This window comes from Equus przewalskii, chromosome 8, assembly GCF_037783145.1.
Source record: "Equus przewalskii isolate Varuska chromosome 8, EquPr2, whole genome shotgun sequence".
Taxonomy (NCBI): Eukaryota; Metazoa; Chordata; class Mammalia; order Perissodactyla; family Equidae; genus Equus; species Equus przewalskii.
This window is the reverse complement of record NC_091838.1, coordinates 64,818,095-64,839,016: the sequence shown is the minus strand read 5'-3', so window position 1 is coordinate 64,839,016 and position 20,922 is coordinate 64,818,095. Positions and strand designations below refer to the sequence as shown.

General features: G+C 34.2%; 1 protein-coding gene across 2 annotated transcripts in view; it reads left to right on the top strand.

The window, feature by feature from the left end:
- MRPL13 (mitochondrial ribosomal protein L13) overlaps positions 1-20,922 on the top strand; it is a 44,334-nt gene that overhangs the window by 10,345 nt on the left and 13,067 nt on the right. For both annotated transcript variants that reach the window (XM_008533410.2, XM_070630927.1), the window contains exons 3-6: positions 2,117-2,210; positions 6,940-7,000; positions 13,532-13,618; positions 19,967-20,088. In XM_008533410.2, coding sequence (XP_008531632.1) covers positions 2,117-2,210; positions 6,940-7,000; positions 13,532-13,618; positions 19,967-20,088 — 364 coding nt within the window. The remainder of the gene's footprint in view (positions 1-2,116; positions 2,211-6,939; positions 7,001-13,531; positions 13,619-19,966; positions 20,089-20,922) is intronic.

Sequence of the window (20,922 nt, the reverse complement as noted above, 5' to 3'; positions counted from 1 at the left end):
GCCGCCAATCCTCCTCTTTTTGTTGAGGAAGACTGGCCCTGAGCTAACATCCAGGCCTATCTTCCTCTGCTTTATATGTGGAATGCCTGTGACAGCATAGCTTGCCAAGCAATGCATAGGTCCGCACCTGGGATCCAAACCGACAAACCCTGGGCCACTGAAGCAGAACATGTGAACTTAACTGCTGTGCCACTGGGCTGGCCCTTGAACTTTAATTTTTTCTAATTTTAAAGATATTAATTTCTCTTCCAGTATCTCTTGATCAGACAATAGAGCTCCAATTATGTACTTTTGCTGCATTTTATAAAATGTAAAACTTTCTAATTAAAATTTTTTAATGAAATGTATCTATTTAGACAGAAATGATTGCATTATATCCTGGATTTTGGCCTTTAACAATAATATTGGCATTTGTTTTAATATGTAATGCAGTTAAAACAAATATTTAATTGCTGCTTTGTTTTATTTAGAGTTAGTAGAGAAGTGGTTCTAAGAATGTGTTTAATAGAAATTTGACATAAATTATTAAGGGGGAATAATTTTTCCCAGATTAGATGTTCATGCATACCTTAGAGCTGAAAGAACATGATTTTCACCTGATTTGTGCTATCCTTTCTAATGTCTCTTGAAAGATCCTTTTTGATCTCTACAGTGTGTTTTGAGTGGCTCAACCTGCTTTTTGCATATTTAAAGCTTAAATAACATTTAAAAAATAAATTCAGCTTCAGTGGAAAATTAAAGATTCCATTTTTCCTCCAGATAGATGTCATGGAAAGAGCCTGAACAGGGTGTTAAATAAGTTGGTGTGTGAGCTTTGGCAAATCACTTAGTCTTAAGAGGTCTTAGCTGCTTCAGCTGTAAGTGTGTGGATGAAAACTTAAGTCATTTAAGCATTCTTTGAGACTGTATAGATATCTTCTCACCCTCTTTACCTGTTCTTCTGGTTTATTTGCCCAGCTGCCTTAGTATCCAACCCTCTGTCACTTTTAGGAACTTTAATCATTTAATTTGCCAAATATTGTCAAACTATCCTTTTCACCCCACTAACAGCAAGCTCCTCAGGTCTTTCCTTCACACCTCTGGATTTCCTTTCACTCTAGTGAAGAAAACCCACCTGCTTTATTCTCTTTCCTTTCTGCTTGTCCTGGAGAGACTATGAACTTCTCTCTGAAAATTCTGTCATTCAGGTTCCAAGCTCTGCATAGAATCTTATAATGTAATCCTAGTTTTCATATACTGGCCTTATACTTCTTATTTTTTCAGTGGTGGTTTTTCTCAAATAAATAAACTTCTACAGTCTTTTGAACTTTTTCTGTTAGTACAGTAAGCATTTAATAAATGTATCTGATTATTTGATTTTGTCATGTATAGTGACTCGTGAAAACTTACACGTTGACTTTTTAATTTTGTTTAGATGAACAGCCAAACTTAAGAGTACTGTTCACTGGAAAATTTGTCCAGTACACATATTTTGATTTTCAAGTCATTTGTCCTGTTTTATATATGTGTAGTCATAGTTGAGAGTGGCAGTTTAAACTTAACTAGTTAAATGTGGTTGGAAAAAACCTTGGGTTAGTACTTAAGCATAAGATCATAGTACTCCATTGTTCTCTAAGTTTGAGAAGAAGAATAATAATTCGTGATGTTTTACATTTGTTTTCAATTTACCTATTGGTAAAACATACTTTTTTATATCTATTGCATATTGTTTTCATTTTCTCTTCTGTTTATGAGAAAATTTGTATTAGATATTTAAAGGTACTTAATATAAACATTTTTAGTGAAGTGTAATTATTAATGGGAAGAGATAATAGAAGTAACAGTAGTTTGCCTTTAAAGATGTATTGTTGTTATTGGCATCTTTGTTAAATTCTCTTTTACCTGTCAGTGTTGAGATTTTCCAAATGGCCAGCCAACTCTTGCTATACTTAGATGTTATATAAAAGAGTAACAGAAACCTGCTCAAGGATTTTGATGTTGCAGTGTGACTTGCTTTATATTTTTTAATGTGTTGTTTAGACTTCGATAAGCTTTATAAGTAACCAAGAACACTTTGTCTTAAAGTCATTATTTTTCATATGAAATCTTTTTTCTTTTTTTTTCTTTTTAAATCTAGGTGACTGTGGGGATCATGTTGTCATAATGAACACAAGGCACATTGCATTTTCTGGAAACAAATGGGAACAAAAAGTGTACTCCTCACATACTGGGTAAGAATGAATTGTCAAGGAAGATAGGCAGTTGAAATGTATTACTTTAATTTATTGATACTTTAATACTATTCATCTTATTTAAAAGAAAAAGGTATTTTCAAAATTTGACATTTAAGGAAATAGTTCTTTCTTTCCTTTTTTTTTTCCGGTGAGGAAGGTTGGCCCTGAGCTAACAACTGTTGCCAATCTTCCTTTTTTCACTCAAGGAAGAGTGGCCCTGTGCTAACATCTATGCCTATCTTCCTCTATTTTGTATGTGGGTCACTGCCACAGCATGGCTTGATGAGTGGTGTAGGTCTGCACCCAGGAACCAGGGCTGCAAACCCAGACCACCAAAGCAGAGTACACCAAAATTAACCACTACGCCACTGGGACAGCCCAAAGAAAATACTAATTTTACTCATGCTACGTATACAATTTACTCAATCAAAAAACCAAAAAACTATACCAAATACTAGTTATTAACTGACAATATTTGTTTTTCCTGGAAACTTTACATAACCTCTCTGATCAAGCTTGTTCTCATTTTTTAGTCAATCTTCTCACTTCTTTCTTTCTGCTTCGTATAACTCATCTTACTCTCTATCCAGAACCGTCCTGAACATCTGAAAGTACATGAGATGTTTAACAAGTGGTGAGCAAAATCCCATGTTTGCAAAATACCTAAAATCTCCACAATATTCCTCTATGCCTATATCTGAAAATAGCAATCTCATAGCTCACAGTGCAGCACGTTCATACCACCTTTGAAATGATCTCAGTTTTAGAAAGTTCTTTATGCTGTTGCGTCATAATGTTTTTCTCTAGCTGTCATGTTGGTCTTAGTTTTCCCTGTTGGGACAGTGTTAAATGATTATATCTCTTCCACATGACATCCTTCGGATAATGTAGAGACAGTGATCAGCAAGTGCCCCCTGATTTGTCTTTTCCCTTGGTCAAACATCTCTAGTGCCCTCAGAGTTCTTTATGTGGCTTCACTTCAGATATGCCCATTGTATCTTGGTCACTCTTCTCTAGAGAAAGTCATTGCTTGTCAGTATCTTTTTTAACTAAACACAGTCGTCTGACTGTGTTCTGATGGTTTCCTAGTATAGCTGAGTCTTCCTCCATCTTTTAATTATGCAGCTTCTATTGCAACAGAACTTTTCTTCAAGGCCATATCGCTATGTGGTACACTAAGTTCACTATCAGCTGAAACTCCTAAGTCTTTGTCAAACAATATGCTGTTCAACCCTGTCTCCTTCCTGTATGTTTTAGTTGCATTTTCATCCAACTGCAATATCTTAAGTTAACCTCATGTTAAGTTTTATCTCCAGCCTTTTAAGATCTTTTGAGATCTTGATTGTGTCATATAATGCGTTAGTTAACCCCTCATCTTCAGGTCAGGTACAAATTTAATTAAGCATACCTTCCACACTGTCATGCAAGATGTGGTGAGAATATTGATCTTTCATTCTTGATCAAAATTGTTTTATTTCCAATTGCACCTTCATTTTAGACAAGCAGACTTTGATGTTCCCATCTGTTTCTTTTCATCTCTTGCCCAGGGAGGTCTTAAGTGCTTGGAATAACTTTTTTGCTTCCTTCAGCCAGCCTTTGCCCATTCCTCCCCTTAAACACATTCATGAAATCCTTATTTGACTTCACAAGAGTAAATTCACATCCATCTTTTGTAATTTCTACTATTGGCAAATCTCTACATATAAACTGAGTTCTGTAAAACGTGGAGGTAATTGGGAAAGAAACATGAAAAGTCAGGATAACATAATGTGATAAAAGCATAAAGGGAAGTATTGACACAAAATGCTATGGTAATTCCTATAGCAATAATATCTCTAGTGTTACTGCAAGTGGAGGAAAATAATAGCACAGCCGGTAGTGAACAGCTAGTGCAACGTACCCACCAGCTGGTAGTGTACCCCTCAGTAGCTCACTCACCTATAGGGGAAATCCAAACTTCTTTGCAAATTATTGGTACCCCGTTACCACTACTGCTTCATAATCCTTCATTTTAGCTAACATATTGCTATTTCTTACCTTCTTGCATTTGCATGTGTTGTTCTCATTGACAGGAATGTTTTTGAGAACTCTCCTGTTTGTTTATTAAAACCTGGCTCAGATGTCACCTCTTCTGGGATATCTTCCCTATTTCCTGCACCCCCATAGGGTTAATTGCTTTTTGTTTCTCTGTTTCTGTTGACTCTTCACTTACACCTTGGACATGCTACTTTTATTAGGCTCATAACACTTTATTACAATTATGTATTTAAAATTTAGCTTTCTAGTTGTAAAAGTTTTAAATCATGCTAATTTTAGAAAATATAGAAAAGTTTAAAGAAGGAACTAAAATTCACCTTCCGTCCTATGACTCAACATCATAATATATATACAAATTTGCATTCTTTTTCGTTTTATTTAAGACTCTCAGCCATTTTATGTTTTATTTTTAGTCACAAGGTAGTGGTGCAGGACAGGATTTACCATACTTAATCATTGCTCTAGTTTTTGAAATTAAAATTTTGGCTTTTATACAAAGCATTGGCTTTTATAAACATCTTTATGTGTTAAGCTTTTTCGAAATATAGAATTATTTAAAATAAAACTTTAGAAATGTAATGACTTTCAGGATCAAAGGGATGATCATTTTTAGGTCTTTTGATAGGTTTTTCCCAAACATCAGTTTACTGTTTCAGTAGCAGTGCATAAAAATGTCTGTTATTATAAAATTGTGCAGACACAGTATTATCATTAAACATAATTCAGTAATGATAACACTCTGCTATTTTGATGGGCATTTAATTGTTTACATTTGTTTACATTATATGAAGGTCTCCATGGTTTTCTTATCACTTTCTCTGAACATTTTATCTTTTAAGAATATTAATCAACTACTCTATTTTTTACTTTTTATAAATTTTATTTTTGATGTCCTTTGCTGTACAGTTATTTAACTTTTATGTGATTAAGTCTCTCTTTTCCTTTGTAATTTATCCTATGTTTTCAAGTCTCAGGAAATCCTTTCTTGTCTACATATTTCATAAACATTCCCTGTTGATGGATATGTGTGCACCTTGAACTTTGACATCTAACTCTTTGGTCATCTAAAATGTATTGGCATGAGTTAGAGATATAGCTTACTATTAGATGTCTCAATAGAATTCAACTAATCATTTTTCTTGAGCAGAGGATCCTGTTTTATTTATCTGTATATCCCCAGCATTATAGGCATTCAGTAAGTGTTTACTAAGTTAATTTGAATTGAAAAAATCTTTGCTAACATTTAAAACAAATTTTCTTCTACTCCATTCAGGCTGCCCCATACTGGCAAAGAAATGTAGTTAACTTTTTTGCCAGTAAAAATCAGCTGAGTATGGTGTTACTCAAGTCATTCCTCTACTCAGAATTTACGGTAGTTCTCCAAATCCTTCAGGATAAAGTGCAGACTCCTAAATACAATGTGAATGGTATTATGCTTTAGAACTTGTCATCCCAGTGTTAAAAATAGAAAGGTAATCTTTAGTGCAGAAGGTGTAAAGGATTTTTTTTTTCCATAGAAAGAAAGGATACAGGAATAGAAGTCTAGACAGGTATTTTTTTTTTGAAGCCGAAATTCCGTGAAATAAATAAAAGAATATCATTTTGAAAATTATCCATTTTTCTCAGCAAACTTCTAAATTTGTTTCCTTAACTTTTATTCCTAAAATATGGTTCTTTAAATCATCTTTAAAATGTTTTCAAGTCTTGTTGAAAGACACTTAGGAAAGGAATCACATTTAGGTCATCTTAAACTTTCCTTACAGAGTCTACTGACTACATTTTCTTCTCGTCTTCCTCGAAAATCATTTAGGCTTTATTTATCCATTCAGTGTGTTTAAAACCTTACATCTAAATATTGTTTTTGTTTTAAATTTCTTAAGCACTTTCACAAACATTTTCTCATTTGACTCATAAAAATCTTGAGAGGTAGATGGGCAGATGTCATATTTCTTGTATGAGTAAACTCGTATATAAAGAGCTAAGATAAGTTGCCTAATATTATACTGATAGCCACACACAAAACCCAAATTCCAGACCTAGATGTGGTGCGTCCAAATTACTAAGCTGCCTCTGGTACTATCCCCAGGTTTTTTTTTAATCTCCAGTTTGTCCATTTTATATAGAATTTTGATCTGAACACAATTGAAATATTTCATTACTTAGCACCAACATGTGATTCTCAGTGGTCTTTTACCAACTGTTAATAGGAAACAGCATCACGACCTGTTTAGAGTATGAACTCGACTTCAGAACCAAGTGGTCTCCCGGTACTTTTCCTGGACCTGACCCCCAGCTCATACAGACACTTTGTCTCATTTGGCAGGGAATGTGAAACATTTTGGCTCATTTCTTTTTCTTTCTTAATTCAAATAGTGATCACCTACCCTATAATAAATGAACAAATGAATGATGAATAACTTTAAATTCTGATAGAAATATAGTTATGCCAAGAACTTTTCCAAGATGTGTACCTTTTTATGAAATGATAGTTGACCACTTAAGAGACTAGCATAGTTTACAACAGTATAGGTTACTACTTAATTTTTAAGACACTAATGAAAGGCATAGTTTTCAGAAACAAGTATAATTTCCTCATAAAAATAGTTTTTGTATTATAAAAGAATGTTCGTTTTAAGAGTACTGTGCTATAGCTGACTCCCAGGTTTAATGTCTTTGCTTCTGTTAACAGCTACCCAGGTGGATTTAAACAGGTAACAGCTGCTCAGCTTCACCAGAAGGATCCAGTGGCAGTAAGTCTGTTGTATTTTTTATTCATCATCATCTGTGGGAAGACTAGTTCAGACACTGTTTTTTCAATCTTCTCTTCTAATGTAGCTAGCATTTAAGGCTATAAACTCTTCACTTTAACACTATCACACAGGTTTTGATAAGTATTATCATCATTCAATTCTATATACTTTCTAATTATTATTTAGAATGTTTTGCATTTAGTCAAAAAATTTTGTTGCCTTTCCTTTTAATTTCTTGACACCTGCATGATCACCTAGACTATGATGTATTTGCTGAAAATGTGTTGGAAAGAGAAATGGATATAGGTGTGCATATGTGTATGTATGTATTTTTATATATCCATTATATCAAATATGCTAAGTATGTTGTTCCAATCTTATAATCTTATTGACTTTTTTTGTCCACTTGATTTATTGATTACCTGGAAGAGTTATGTTAAAATCTCAATTGTGGATTATTAATTTTTCCTTGTAGTTCTTTCTGTTGTTGCTTTGTATGTTTTGAAGATTTAGTGTCAGATGAATTAAGTTTGGGATGATAATCTTACTAAAGAATTGATCAGAGTATGTACTCATGCTCTTTATCTCCAATAATGCCTTTTAATTTGAGGTCTATTTTTTTTAATATCATTATAGCTATATCAACCTTCTTTTGATAGTGTTTGCCTAATATATCATTTTATAGTTTAAATGTTACTGAGCTAGATTTTCTTTTCTTTTTTCTCCCCTTCTTTCTTGCCTTCTTTTGGATTGATTGAATTTGTTTATCAGAAGTCTGAGAATAATCAGTGTCTTTACTTTCCTCTAAATCAAATCAAAACTCTTAGAAGATTTTTAACACCCACTCTCCCTCCCAGTCCATATGGTTTCTCTGTTCAAGATTTTTTAAAACCCTTCCATTCAACATTCTTGTTATTGTTTTATACAGTTACTGATTTTTTATGATTTTCTTTGCCTACAATCCTTTCTTGTAACTCAGCCTTCCTTCTGGGATCGCTTTCCTTCTCCTTGAAGTACTTCTTGTTGACATTCTTATAGTGACATTCTTTTAATAGTGAACTCTTCTTTTTTTTGCCTGAAACTGTCTTTATTTTTGCCTTCATTCTTTTTTTTTTTTAAAGATTGGCACCTGAGCTAACATCTGTTGCCAATCTTTCTTTTTTTCTTCTTCTTCTTCTCCCCAGAGCCCCCCCAGGACATAGTTGTATATTGTAGTTGTGGTCCTTTTGGTTGTGCTCTGTAAGATGCTGCCTCAGCATGGTCTGATGAGTGGTGCCATCTTCGTGCCTGGGATCTGAATTGGCAAAACCCTGGGCCGCCAAAGCGGAGCGTGTGAATTTAACCACTCGGCCACAGGGCCAGCCCGTTTGCCTTCATCCTTGAAAGAGTTTTGCTTATACTATATGCAATTCTAGGATAACCATTTTTTTCTCTCAGCTTTTTGAAGCTATTATTCCCACACATTTTAGCTTCCATTATTGCTGTTCGTAGATCATATGTCAATTTGTTTCTTTAAACATCCTGTCTTTTCTTTCTGGATACTTTTAAGATCTTTTCTTTGGCTTTGGCTTCATATGTTTCTTTTTGAGTCTTGTTATTTGTTTTGTTGAGGATTGGTATCTTCAGTCCTGAAAATTTGTCATCTCTTATGTCTTCTAATATTGGCTCCCTTTATTCTCTGTTCTTTCCCTTTGGAAATCTGATTATACTTAAAAGTAAGGTGTCTCATTTTATTGTACATGATTCCATACCTTTCTTTCATATTTTATATTTCCCTGTCTCTGTACTGCATTGTCGATAATTTCTTTACATGTGTGATCTAGTTCTCGATCTTTTTACCTGTGTCTAATCTGATTAACCCTTTTATTGAGTTCTAATTTCAATTATTATATTTTTTTATTTTCTTACAGTTTTACTGCTTGTTTCTTTTTGAAATTTGCTCATCAGTTTTAATAGTCTTTCTGTTCCTTTGTCATATTGCTGTTCCCTGTCATAATTCTTTACGCATATTAAACATAATTAAAACTATGTTTTAATATAGAACTACAAGGAAATTCTCTAATATTTGTGGTCTTCGTGAGTGCAATTTATTGTTTCTGCCCAGGATACGTGGTAAGCTCATGTACTTTGGAACTTCGTCTCTGGAAATTCTTTGAGACCTATGTTAAAAATGAATTTCTTCAAAAAGATTCTCCTAGCTTCTAGCAGGTGCTATACTTTAGACTTCTGGATTTGGGGCCTCACTGCTATGTGAGGTCAGGCTCATAGTTAGCAGTTACCTGTCAGGAAGGACTTTTATTTTTTTTTATTTCTCCACTCTATATCCTGGATGTTGCCTTTCTGTTAAAAATCTAGGTTTATGAAGGAGTCTTCAGTCCTATTTCCTGACCCCAAAGTCGTATCCTTTAAAACTTAACCCCTACACTAAGCTGATGCCATCAGGGCAAATGCCAGCCCTAGGACTCGCTTTTCTTGTAGTTCTTTCTCCTGTTTCTGGCCTTCACTTGGTTCCATGCTTTAGGAAAGATTGTCAAAAACAATATTATTAACTTCACTAAATGTTTATTACTTTATCATTTGAGTTATGTACTGGAAGAAGTTTCTAGTTCAAATATTAGTCCTCAGTATTGTAAAAGCAAAGTATCCTTTGCTATTTCACACTTTTCCTTCCTTAGCTCTTTGAACTAAGCTCATAGGATGGATAGCATTTTCCCCATCAGGAACTATTTTAGCTTTTTACTTTAATGCGTTCATAAGTGAGAAAAATGATAGACTGTGAAGACATTCTTTTTTATTTTCCTAAAATGGTGAATAAAAATAAATATCCATTGTCAATATGCAACCATTTGGTGTAGTATTGCCTAAAATTTTCTTGGTAAAGGGGTGGGAGAGGGGCATATTTCATTGTAATAAAGCCTCACATAACATTTAGAAGTTTCATGCTTTGCTGTTTATTTTTAAGCTTTATCATTCATATCTATTTTACAGAAACATGCTCAAAGATTGCTTCTTAAGAAATATTTAGTGTTCCGTTTCATAACTCATGTGATTTTAGACTATTACAGTTCAAATAAAGTATCCTACTTTGACTATTAATATGGATTGTATAAGATGGTATTAAAAAGTTTTAAGGGCTGTTGATAATATACACCATAACTGTAACAACAAATTACAGTTTTAATATTTTATAAGTATTTTTAAATGTTTTTAAAATTACCGTCTATTTTATTCAGGTATGCTCACTGTACACACCAGGAGGCAGTATAGTCCAACTTTTTGATGTTAAGCATTTGGCAGTGGGTAACATTTGTAGAAATTGTTTCAAATTATTTTTTATGAATGAAGATTGAGATGCATTACAAAATGTTTGATGAAGGCTTGGAAAATATTTCAGAGTTAAATCCATGTGAATTATTACCTCATTAAAAAATCTTAATTTTTTTTTAAAGTCTTAATTTTGACTTTGTATTCTGAAAAAGAATGGCTTTCTAGGGAAGAGGTCAGGGGCTGGCCTGGTGGTGTAGCAGTTAAGTACACGTGGGCCACTTCGGCTGCCCAGGGTTTGCTTTTTTGGATCCTGGGCACAGACCTAGCACTGTTTATCAAGCTATGCTGTGGCAGGCGTCCCATGAATAAAATAGAGGAAGATGGGCACAGATGTTAGCTCAGGGCCAATCTTCCTCAAGGAAAAAAAAAAGGGGGGGGAAGAGGTCAGTTATTTTACTTCCAATTCAAACACTGTCTGGAACAGTAGGTCTTCTGACAGCAGACAATTTGCTAATCAGTACTTTGTGTATGTGACTTGTAAGAGAATTTGTTTCATAATGCTTCCTTCTGATTGTTAGCACAGTCTTGGAATATTATTTTAAAATACATTAATTAATACATTTAAATAGTTATTAGTAGGTTATGTATTTAAAAATATTTTATGATTATATAGAAGATCGTTAATTCTAAACTCAAATATGTTGATTCAGCCCTTTCCTTGGATCCTTTATTCCTCTACCATATATATTAGTTTCTTTAAGAGGTTCTGTGTTCTTATATTTTCTTCTAACGTGGTTCCTTTCTTATGTTTTCTCCCCCTTCCTATAGTTAATAAAGTTATTTTGTGTGAAACAAATGGCGCGTTCCCTGGGTTACAGATTATATGAGGAAGGTCTTTAATATTTATTAACCTAAACTTGTTCTGTCTTTCTCTTTCTGAATCCTTAGAATTTATACTTAAGTCTTTACAGCTAGAATTACTTGATTGCATGTGTATGTGGGGTCACATTTTTTGGGGGACGGTACATATGTTTGTAGGTCTGTCTTTTTCTCTCCCCTCAGCTGGTAACCTTGTCACATTTTTTTTTTAAAGATTAGCACCTGAGCTAATATCTGTTACCAATCTTTTTTTCTTCTTCTTCTTCTTCTTCTTCTCCCCAAGGCCTCCCAGTACGTAGTTGTATATTCTAGTTGCAGGTCCTTCTAGTTGTGGCATGTGGGACGGCACCTGAGGATCACCTGATGAGTGGTGCAAGCTCTGCGCCCAGGATCTGAACTGGCGAAACTCTGGGCTGGTGAAGAGGAGCTCACGAACTTAACCACTTGGCCATGGGGCCAGCCCCACGTTTTCCAGCTTCCCCTAATTTTGTATTATGTTTGCCTTTTTTAATAGGGAAATTTTTAAAATACCAATTTTTTAATTCAAGTAAATGCAACTAAATTTTTCTTTTTTAAGATTTTATTTTTCCTTTTTCTCCCAAAGCCCCCCAGGAACATAGTTGTGTATTTTTAGTGGTGAGTCCTTCTATTTGTGGCATGTGGGACGCCACCTCAGCGGGTCCTGACAAGTGGTGCCATGTCCGAGCCCAGGATTCGAACCAGCTAAACACTGGGCCGCCAAAGCGGAGCACGCAAACTTAACCACTCAGCCACGGGACCAGCCCCCCAGCAACTAAATTTTTGAAGAACACGAAAACCAAATGCCATGCAGCCCTTCTAATCCAGTAAAATTGTTATTAGGATGATATTCAGAGGATATAATGACTTGCTTATTCAGAAAAGATGCTGAGTAGTCTTAACATTGTCAGTTTCTACATAAGACTTTTAAAACGTTAAAAATTTTAAAGACTGATATCTATATCAGTGCTGTCAGAAATGAAAATGTCTGCCATGATGAAAATGTTCTATGTCTGTGCTGTCAAATATGGTAACCACTAGCCACATGTGGCAGTTGACCACTTGAAATGTGGCTTGTGTGACTGAGGAACTGAATTTTTAATTGATTTTCATTTTACAACATAGATCTATATTGAAATAAAGTCTCTAGAACATCAGATATTAGAAGCACTAACCCAGAAAATGGATGGAAAATATACATGGGATGCCATTAGCTTTTGTAAATAGTAAGGTTTTTTAGTCTGATTTGATGAGAAAATAAAAGGAATAGGAAATTCTCTTGTAGTGCAACCCTGTTCTAACATGCGTTGTTTTGGTGGGTTTAACTTTAAAACATGTCATATTATATCCTTGAAATGTGAGTACAGATGATAAATATCGATGTCATACTCCAGATGTCTCCATCAGTAGTTTTATGAAGAGCTTGCAGTATATTTGTATACACTATATACCAGGAGGCTCCTAGGAGATTATGAAACACAGGGTGACACTCTGTGGCCTTCTCTTGACAAAACATACATAAAATCACATTCAGATCGACAATGACGATAAAGGGGAAAAGTAAATCATGGAAAGGTTCGTTTGCCATCCTGGGAATGGGTACGGTAGAGAGAAGGGACTTTGTCTTCTCATTAAGTTATGAAGAAAAATACATTATAGCTGTGACTGCATGTACCATGTGTCTTTTCTGGGAGTAAGACTGCCTGGTTTGAATTCCAGCACCACTGCTTATTAGATACATGAAACTGGGGGAGTTCTTTAACCTCACTAAATGTTTCCTCGTCTGTGAAATGAGACTCAGCATCGTAAACAAGACAACAATGTGGTGCACTAACCACTGTACACATTGCAAGTTTTCAGTGAATGTTAATCATTACCATTGTTATAGCTCGTGACTTATGGAGTCAGTCTCATAACTATATGGTCAGGCTTAGTTTATGAATTGCAAACCTCCTGCTCTCCCACCTGGAGGAAACAGGACGAAAGCCTTCCTACATTCTGCTCTAAGCTCCCAGGATGTGAGAGATTATTTGAGCCCCTTATGTAAGTTCTTGTGTAAGCTTAGAAAATTTCTTCCTATTCTGGCTAAAATTGGTACATACATAGATTATTTTTAATTGCTTCCTTTTGTCCTTTTTCTAAATAAAAATAAATTAAACAAATAGAACCTGAAGAAAATAGTAATATACAAAATAATGAAAGTTCCTTTTCTCTTGCTGTCACATACCTACTTAGGTCTGTTTCTTTCCTTTCATATTCATGTTGAATTTTAACCCCCTTGTTTTCATCACCATCTCTAATTATGTTTGCCTTCTTTACATCCCAAGTCATATTTTTCTCATTGAATCTAACTTATATGTTTTTCAGATTGTAAAACTGGCTATTTATGGCATGCTGCCAAAAAACCTTCACAGAAGAACTATGATGCAGAGGTTGCATCTTTTCCCAGATGAGGTAAGTCAGCGGTCATTGGTCATGATGCTCTTCGTAGATTTTCAATTAAAATCTTTCTCTCCTTTTAAAATAGTTGCCATAGACTTATTTTCAATAATTTTATGTCAACTTCTGAAATATTTTTTGTATTTTATAGTGAACACATCTTAATAGCAGTTGCTCTTATTTTAAATCATAAAGTGAGCCATCATTGGATTAAAAATTAAAAGTCTATGAATTCTGTTTTCTCATTTTAATAACTGCTTTTTTTGAACTAGGAACTGTGATCAGAGGTTTTGTTAAATCGAGGGTACTCACTGATGATTTCATCAACTATACAAAAGTATGAATTTAGTTTACTTTGTATGTGACCAGTAGCAAGACTTCTATGAATCATGGATTACTAACTTAGGTTTGGTTGGTAATTATTTCCCATGATTGAATTTTAGATTGCTTGTTCTTACTTAAAATTATTTAGCTAAAAAGTACTTGGAAAAAAGTATAAACATTTTTATTACTGTTACACTGTTTTAAGTACTTGCTTTTCTCTTTAGTATAATATATTGCAACACTAGAGGTTCTATAATAAAATAGTTGAGTGCAGGCTCTGGAATCACACTGTTTGGATTAGAATCCATGGCCCACCATATACTGACTTCATGGCCGTGGCTAGTTAACTTAGTATCTCTATTTCTCATCTGTGAAATGGGTGTAATAATAGTGCCTCCTTTAAAGATTGTTGTAAGAGTTAAATGAGATAACATTTGTAGAGTGCTTAGACAGGGTCTGGCACACTAAGTGCTAGTTGCTGTCATTACCATGGTTATGATTGTTCTTGTAGTTCCTACCAGAGGAATAGTGTAGAAATTCATTCCAGAATATCAAATTATACCAACTATTCAAGCTACTTCTGTGCTCTATTGTTAGCTTAAACAATGCATGAGTAAATTATTCATGCTTTTATCAAAATGGTTAATTTATTACCATTGGTTTTCATGAATGAGTAGAATAACTTCCACTGTTCACTTTACCTCTGAGTTAACAAGTACAGAAGTACAGCATCTAAGAATAAATGACCTTCATGAAATCTCAAGAGTTTTAAAATTCCTGTTCCTGATTGTACTGTCACTGTTTTTTAGAAACCGTAATTTCTAAAAGATGTGAAAAATAATGATATTGTTTATCCTAGTTATAAGATAGTGAGGTTTGAATGTGGATGGTTTAAGTATTTATGGTAGTTCAGTTGAACAGTAAATTCCTTAAATAATTTCAGACTATAAAAAAAATGAGCCCATTCCCCAAAAATAGATTGTTATATTCAAAAGCTTGACAACACATTTTACTGTAAAAGCCTTTGGGAAACAGACACTTACACATTGCTGGTCGGAGTACAAAATGGTGCAACCCATAAGGAATCTGGGAATTAGGTAGCATTTAACAAAAGATATACATAAGGAGATTTGTGCTTGATCCAGCAATCTCGTTTGTAGCAGTTTACTCTGAAGATACACATGATTATTGTTTCTACATTATTTATAATAGTAAAATAAATAAATAAATGCTTATTTATAGGAAATCGGATAAACTATGTTATATCCATTCAGTTTGGTAGTATGCAATTATAAAAAAAGAATGACAAATATTTTTATGACTTCACAAGTAATTCTTTCCAGGATATATTGTGAAGTGAAGAGAAGCAAGGTGAAAAAGAATATAGATAGCATACTACCTTTTGTATACATATATTCATATGTATGTTTGTACACACATATGTACTATATCTGCTTTTTGCATAAAGAAACACAGGAAGAATAAATGAGAAAGTGAAGTTGGCTACTTACTGGAGCATGGGCATAAAGAGGTGGAAGGAATACGGAAGAGAATGCAATTTTTTGGAGAATACCTTTTAGATTATTTGTTTTTTTACTTTAACTTTTTTTCACATTAAGATTTTACATATTTAAAAAATAAAATAACAGCACCAGTAGAAGTAAGTATAAGCGTCCAGATCTTGTTTTCTAAATGCTGTTCCCTGTTAAAAAGAACCTAGTTCTCCTTGGAGAAATGGTTGGTTCTAAGTCTGGAGCAGAGAAAGAGCAAAGTTATTACAGAGTATACACATGCAAATAGTAAAATAATAAGTAACAGAAGGTAAGGCAGTGCTCAAAACCCAATGGAGAAATATCAAGAGAACATATGAGGCAGCTGGAGTTGGTGCCCACTGACCAAATATGGGATTGTGTGAGCCACAAAATGAATGTTATTAATAATATATTACATTGAATAGGAAACAAAAATCTTTGAGCCCATGGTGATAGTCTAAAAATGATTTTTAACTTGTTATAATTTCCCTTCTTCTTTCTGGAAAAGGAAAAGCTCTTCTTTAGGGAAAAATGTCATTGAAAAAAATATAGAAATAATACTAAATTAGAAGAGTGACCATTATCAGGATATTCTATAGTCATGTAAAAGAATATGTGGAACAGGATATTCACAGAGTTTCACTATTCGAAAAAGGAAAAGATACTTTTATATTAAAGATATCTGGTAGACACCAACGATAACCAAGAGATCAAATGTGTCATCAATATAGAACAAACTGACATCGTGTCTCTCCTGAGATGAGTGAAGCACTGAAGACCCAACATAATCTATATAGTGTCCTGCCAAAAATATTTAACCTGCATCTACTCATGAGGAAACAATACTGTAAATCCAAATAAAAGGACATTCTGCAACATAACTGGGCTGGACTCTTAAAAAATGTTAATTTCCTGAAAGACAGGAAGAGCAAGGGAGCTCTTCAGATTAAAGGAGACTTGACTTAAGAACATTATGCATGTTAAACAACATAAAAACAATATAATAACTAAATGCAGTTTGTCATCCTTGACTGGATCTTGCATTGGAAAAAAAACATAGATAAAAGATTATTATTAGGCCAGTTTTGGAAATTTCAATATACACTGTATATTAGATAAAAAGTATTTCATCAATGTTAATTTTCCTGAACATGAATTTGTAATGAGGTTACATAGGAGACAATCTTTATATTTAGGAGATATTTGCTGAAATTTTTAGGGGTGAAATATTTGCAAATTACTCTCCAATGGTTCAGCCAAAATGAAAGTGTTTGTGTACATGTGTTTGTGGATAGATAAAAAGAAAGCAAGTGTCGTATTTTAACAATTGGTGCATTTAGGTGAAGGGTAGCTGAGTGTTCGCTGTATTTTCACAACTTTTCTGTAGATTTGAAATTTCTTCAAAAAATACAAAAAAGTAGTAATAAACTAAATGATCACCTCGCCTCTGTGTTTCTCTTTTCTCCTCTTACTCTTTTTCCTGCTCCCCTCTCAGCTTAACCACCCCCTCTGTGCAAGGGACTCTTAAATCTCCATGAGCACATTCAGTCAGCGTTTCTGGGTTATCTTCTCTGCGTGCAGATTAAAGGCTGCACTCCCCCCTTCCTGGTTCCATGTGTAATGCCTAATCAACAACTTTCATTCCTCATTTTGCATTGATTTTATTCATTCTTTCAGTGAATTCTTCTAATACTGGGGAAATTTGGTAAGCTCATTTCCGTCAAAATTCTATCAATTCAGCAAACATTTACTAAGAGCCCATATGCTCCACACCTTCTATGCTGAGTGAGCACTTGACAACTTTGGAAATTGTCTTTGCAAATAAGGTAGAGATTTTTTAATGGCTTCCCAAAGAAGTGTGACGTATTTATAAATTTTTATAAATATCAAACTGGCAGGTAGGCTCCTTCAGGAAGTGAAAAATAAGTCACTTAATATTTCATATGTCCAGGCATCCTCTGCTTGTTCTGATTCTGCATAATTATACTTACAGATTTGAATATGCTGAGGAAGGGATACTAAATATTTTTAAAATGCTTTTCAGTCAAGAAACACATTGTCAGTAGTATTGATTATGTTTTGTATATGTTGATAGTGACTCAGCTTTTCCGAACCATAATTTTAAAATGTGAACTTAAATTTTAAAAGATTTTATTAAAATTTTGCCATAATAATTGAAACAAAAAAACAACCCACTAACTGGGAAAAAATATTTGCAAGTCATATATCTGACAAAGGCTTAATATCCTTAATATATAAAGAACTCTCGCAACTCAATCACAAAACATCAAACAACCCAATCAAAAAATGGGCTGGAGACATGAACAGACATTTCTCCAAAGAAGATATACTGATGGCCAATAGGCACATGAAAAGATGCTCATCATCGCTGATCATCAGGGAAATGCAAATCAAAACTACACTAAGATATCACCTTACACCCATTAGAATGACAAAAATATCTAAAACTAATAGCAACAAATGTTGGAGAGGTTGCGGAGAAAAAGGAACCCTCATACACTGCTGGTGGGAATGCAAACTGGTGCAGCCACTATGGAAAACAGTATGGAGATTCCTCAAAAAACTAAAAATAGAACTACCATACGATCCAGCCATCCCACTACTGGGTATTTATCCAAAGAGCCTGAAGTCAGCAATCCCAAAAGTCCTGTGCACCCCAATGTTTATTGCAGCACTGTTTACAATAGCCAAGACGTGGAAGCAACCTAAGTGCCCATCAACAGACGAATGGATAAAGAAGATGTGGTACATATATACAATGGAATACTACTCAGCTGCAAAACAGAACAAAATCATTCCATTTGCAATAACATGGATGGACCTTGAGAGAATTATGTTAAGTGAAATAAGCCAGCGAGAGAAAGATAATCTGTGTATGACTCCACTCATATGAGGAATTTAAAACTATGGACCAAGAACAGTTTAGTGGATACCAGGGAAAAGGTGGGGTGGGGGATGGGCACAAAGGGTGAAGTGGTGCACCTACAACATGACTGACAAACATTAATGTACAATTGAAATTTCACAAGATTGTAACCTATCAATAACTCAATAAAAAAAAAACTGAAAAAAAAAATTTTGCCATAATAGGTTTTAGAACACGCCTACAATAACGCATTAGAGCTCTGTAATTCTTTAAAGCTACTTTAAAATTGTATTTTAAATTTTAATAAATTTATAAATTTTATAAATTTGAATAAATTGTTGTATTCTTAAGACATTGATTAGTCAAAACAATGGTTTATTTCATGCCATGTCCTTGCCCAGGTATTTGATTCTCAACTATAATATGCTCTCTGTAGAGAACTGTAATTTACTGAATAATAATGGGGTTTTTTTTAAGTTTCTGGGAACACACTATAATGAAAAGAGGGAAATATATTTACTGTCCCTGTAGAAATGCCCATAGGACACTTCCGTATTGATATCTTACCATTAGTTCAGTAGAGTCTCTAAAGTTATCATCCAGACTCACAATACAGTTAATTCCCTTTCCCTTGTTTCTGTATCATGAGCACAATATAAATATTAATTCTTTTGGTTACTCTTACTCTTCATTTTATCATGCCCTTTATTTAGTTCAATTCCTGTTCCTCCTCCTTTCAAAATATCTCTCAAATATATGTTTTACTCTTTAGTTTGCTTTTCATTACCCAAATTCAGACTTTTTTGCATTTTACTTTTTCTTTCATTTTTCTAAACATTTGGATATATAACCAGGGGAAAGCTGTTCTGGGCAGAGGGAATACCATTAATAAAGACACTAGGATTTGAGTGTAGACCAATGTATGAAAGGCAAGGAGGCTGATAACTCAGAAGCCATGGGTGTGCGAGTGAAGTGAAGTTGGAGAGGTGGGCTAGAAGTGAGGACCTGGTTTCAGGAGTAATGTTTTAAAAATTGCAAGCCTTTAGAAGCTATGATCTTTTTATTTTTATTTTTTTACATATACTCAGCACCTAGCACAATTTCTGCTTCATAGAAGGAGTTCAATAAATGTTGGCTAAATGACTCAAAGATCCAGCAGATTTTCATTTTCGTGAGTTTTTTCTGGCAACAATATGGAGTATGGGTTGAAAGGTTGTGGCACTGGAAGTAATAGACCCAGTGCATACGTACACGCATCAGATGAAAAATTATGAGAATGACCCAAGGCAGTACCTTCTTTATAGTTGAAGGGAGGGCAATAAATTGAACGGTATGTGGAAAAAATAGATAAAACTTACTGACTCAATAGTTGTCAAAATTGAAGATGTCTAATATATCATGAGAAATATGTTTGTCAAGATTAAAATATAGAGTGTATTATTATAATGAGATTACTTATATCATTGATTTAATGTACTCTTCAGGGATTTTCACAAAGTTTTAACTTAAAGATTATATTGTTTTCCTAATCCTGTAAATATTCCTTTGTTATCTTTTATTACTAAGTATTACTATGGAATACGTTTTAATAAAATTAAGCCTAAATTTTTATTAATGTAGGACATACCAGAAGATATTCTTAAGAATTTAGTGGAAGAGCTTCCTCAACCTCGGAAAGTACCCAGACGTCTCGATGAGTACACACAAGAAGAAATAGAGGCTTTCCCAAGAGTGTGGTCTCCGTAAGTCTTTCTTTTCTCTTTCCTGTCTTTGTAGTTAGTTCTCTGTTTTTCAAGCTGAGTTTAGTATCTCCTGTTTCCTTAACCAAATGACAAGATCCTTGAGGGTAGGAAGAGTGAACTTTTCTTTACTCCCTTTGATACTCTTTGCAGCTTCTACCTGCAAATAAACTCTAGATGTAGGTGTTAGAACCCAAAGTCTCGAAGTCCTAAGAGTGTGCTGGGTGAGTGCAAGGGTGTTCCTGGGTGCCTGTAATTGTCAGATACTGTGTTTGGGATGACGTGACTTGGATTGACTGTAGTCTCTTGGAATGGTAAATGAATTGTTATTACCTAAAACACAGTAAAGAATATCATCTAATGAAAAGTCATTAATTCTGGGTACTTACAGATAATCTTGATCCAAAAAGAAAAACACAGTAAAAAACACTTTTTGCTCTCCCCTATGCAGTTTCCTCTACCTGCAGTCCGGAAGGCTGCTTAGATTTGACGCACTATCTCCCATCTAATTGTTTCCAGGCTTCGTGACCTGGCTCCTCTCTATCTCTTCAGCGTAAATTCTTCCCACTCCACTCCACTGTTGTAGTGATAGCAGGCTGTTTAAGATCAGTACCCGTTTTATGCAATTTAACTCTTCCTTGCCTTTTCTGCTATTACTTATTCATAAAACAATATGTGTTCACCTCATCATATGGTGTAACTCATTCTTAAGACTTTAGTTGAGATATCTTCTCCTTTAAGAAGTCTTGCCTAAATATCAAGACCAGACTAAGTGCTCAACCATCTTCTGCTATAGTTCCTGCTGTGTAATTCTGTCACTTCCACATTTAGCTCCTG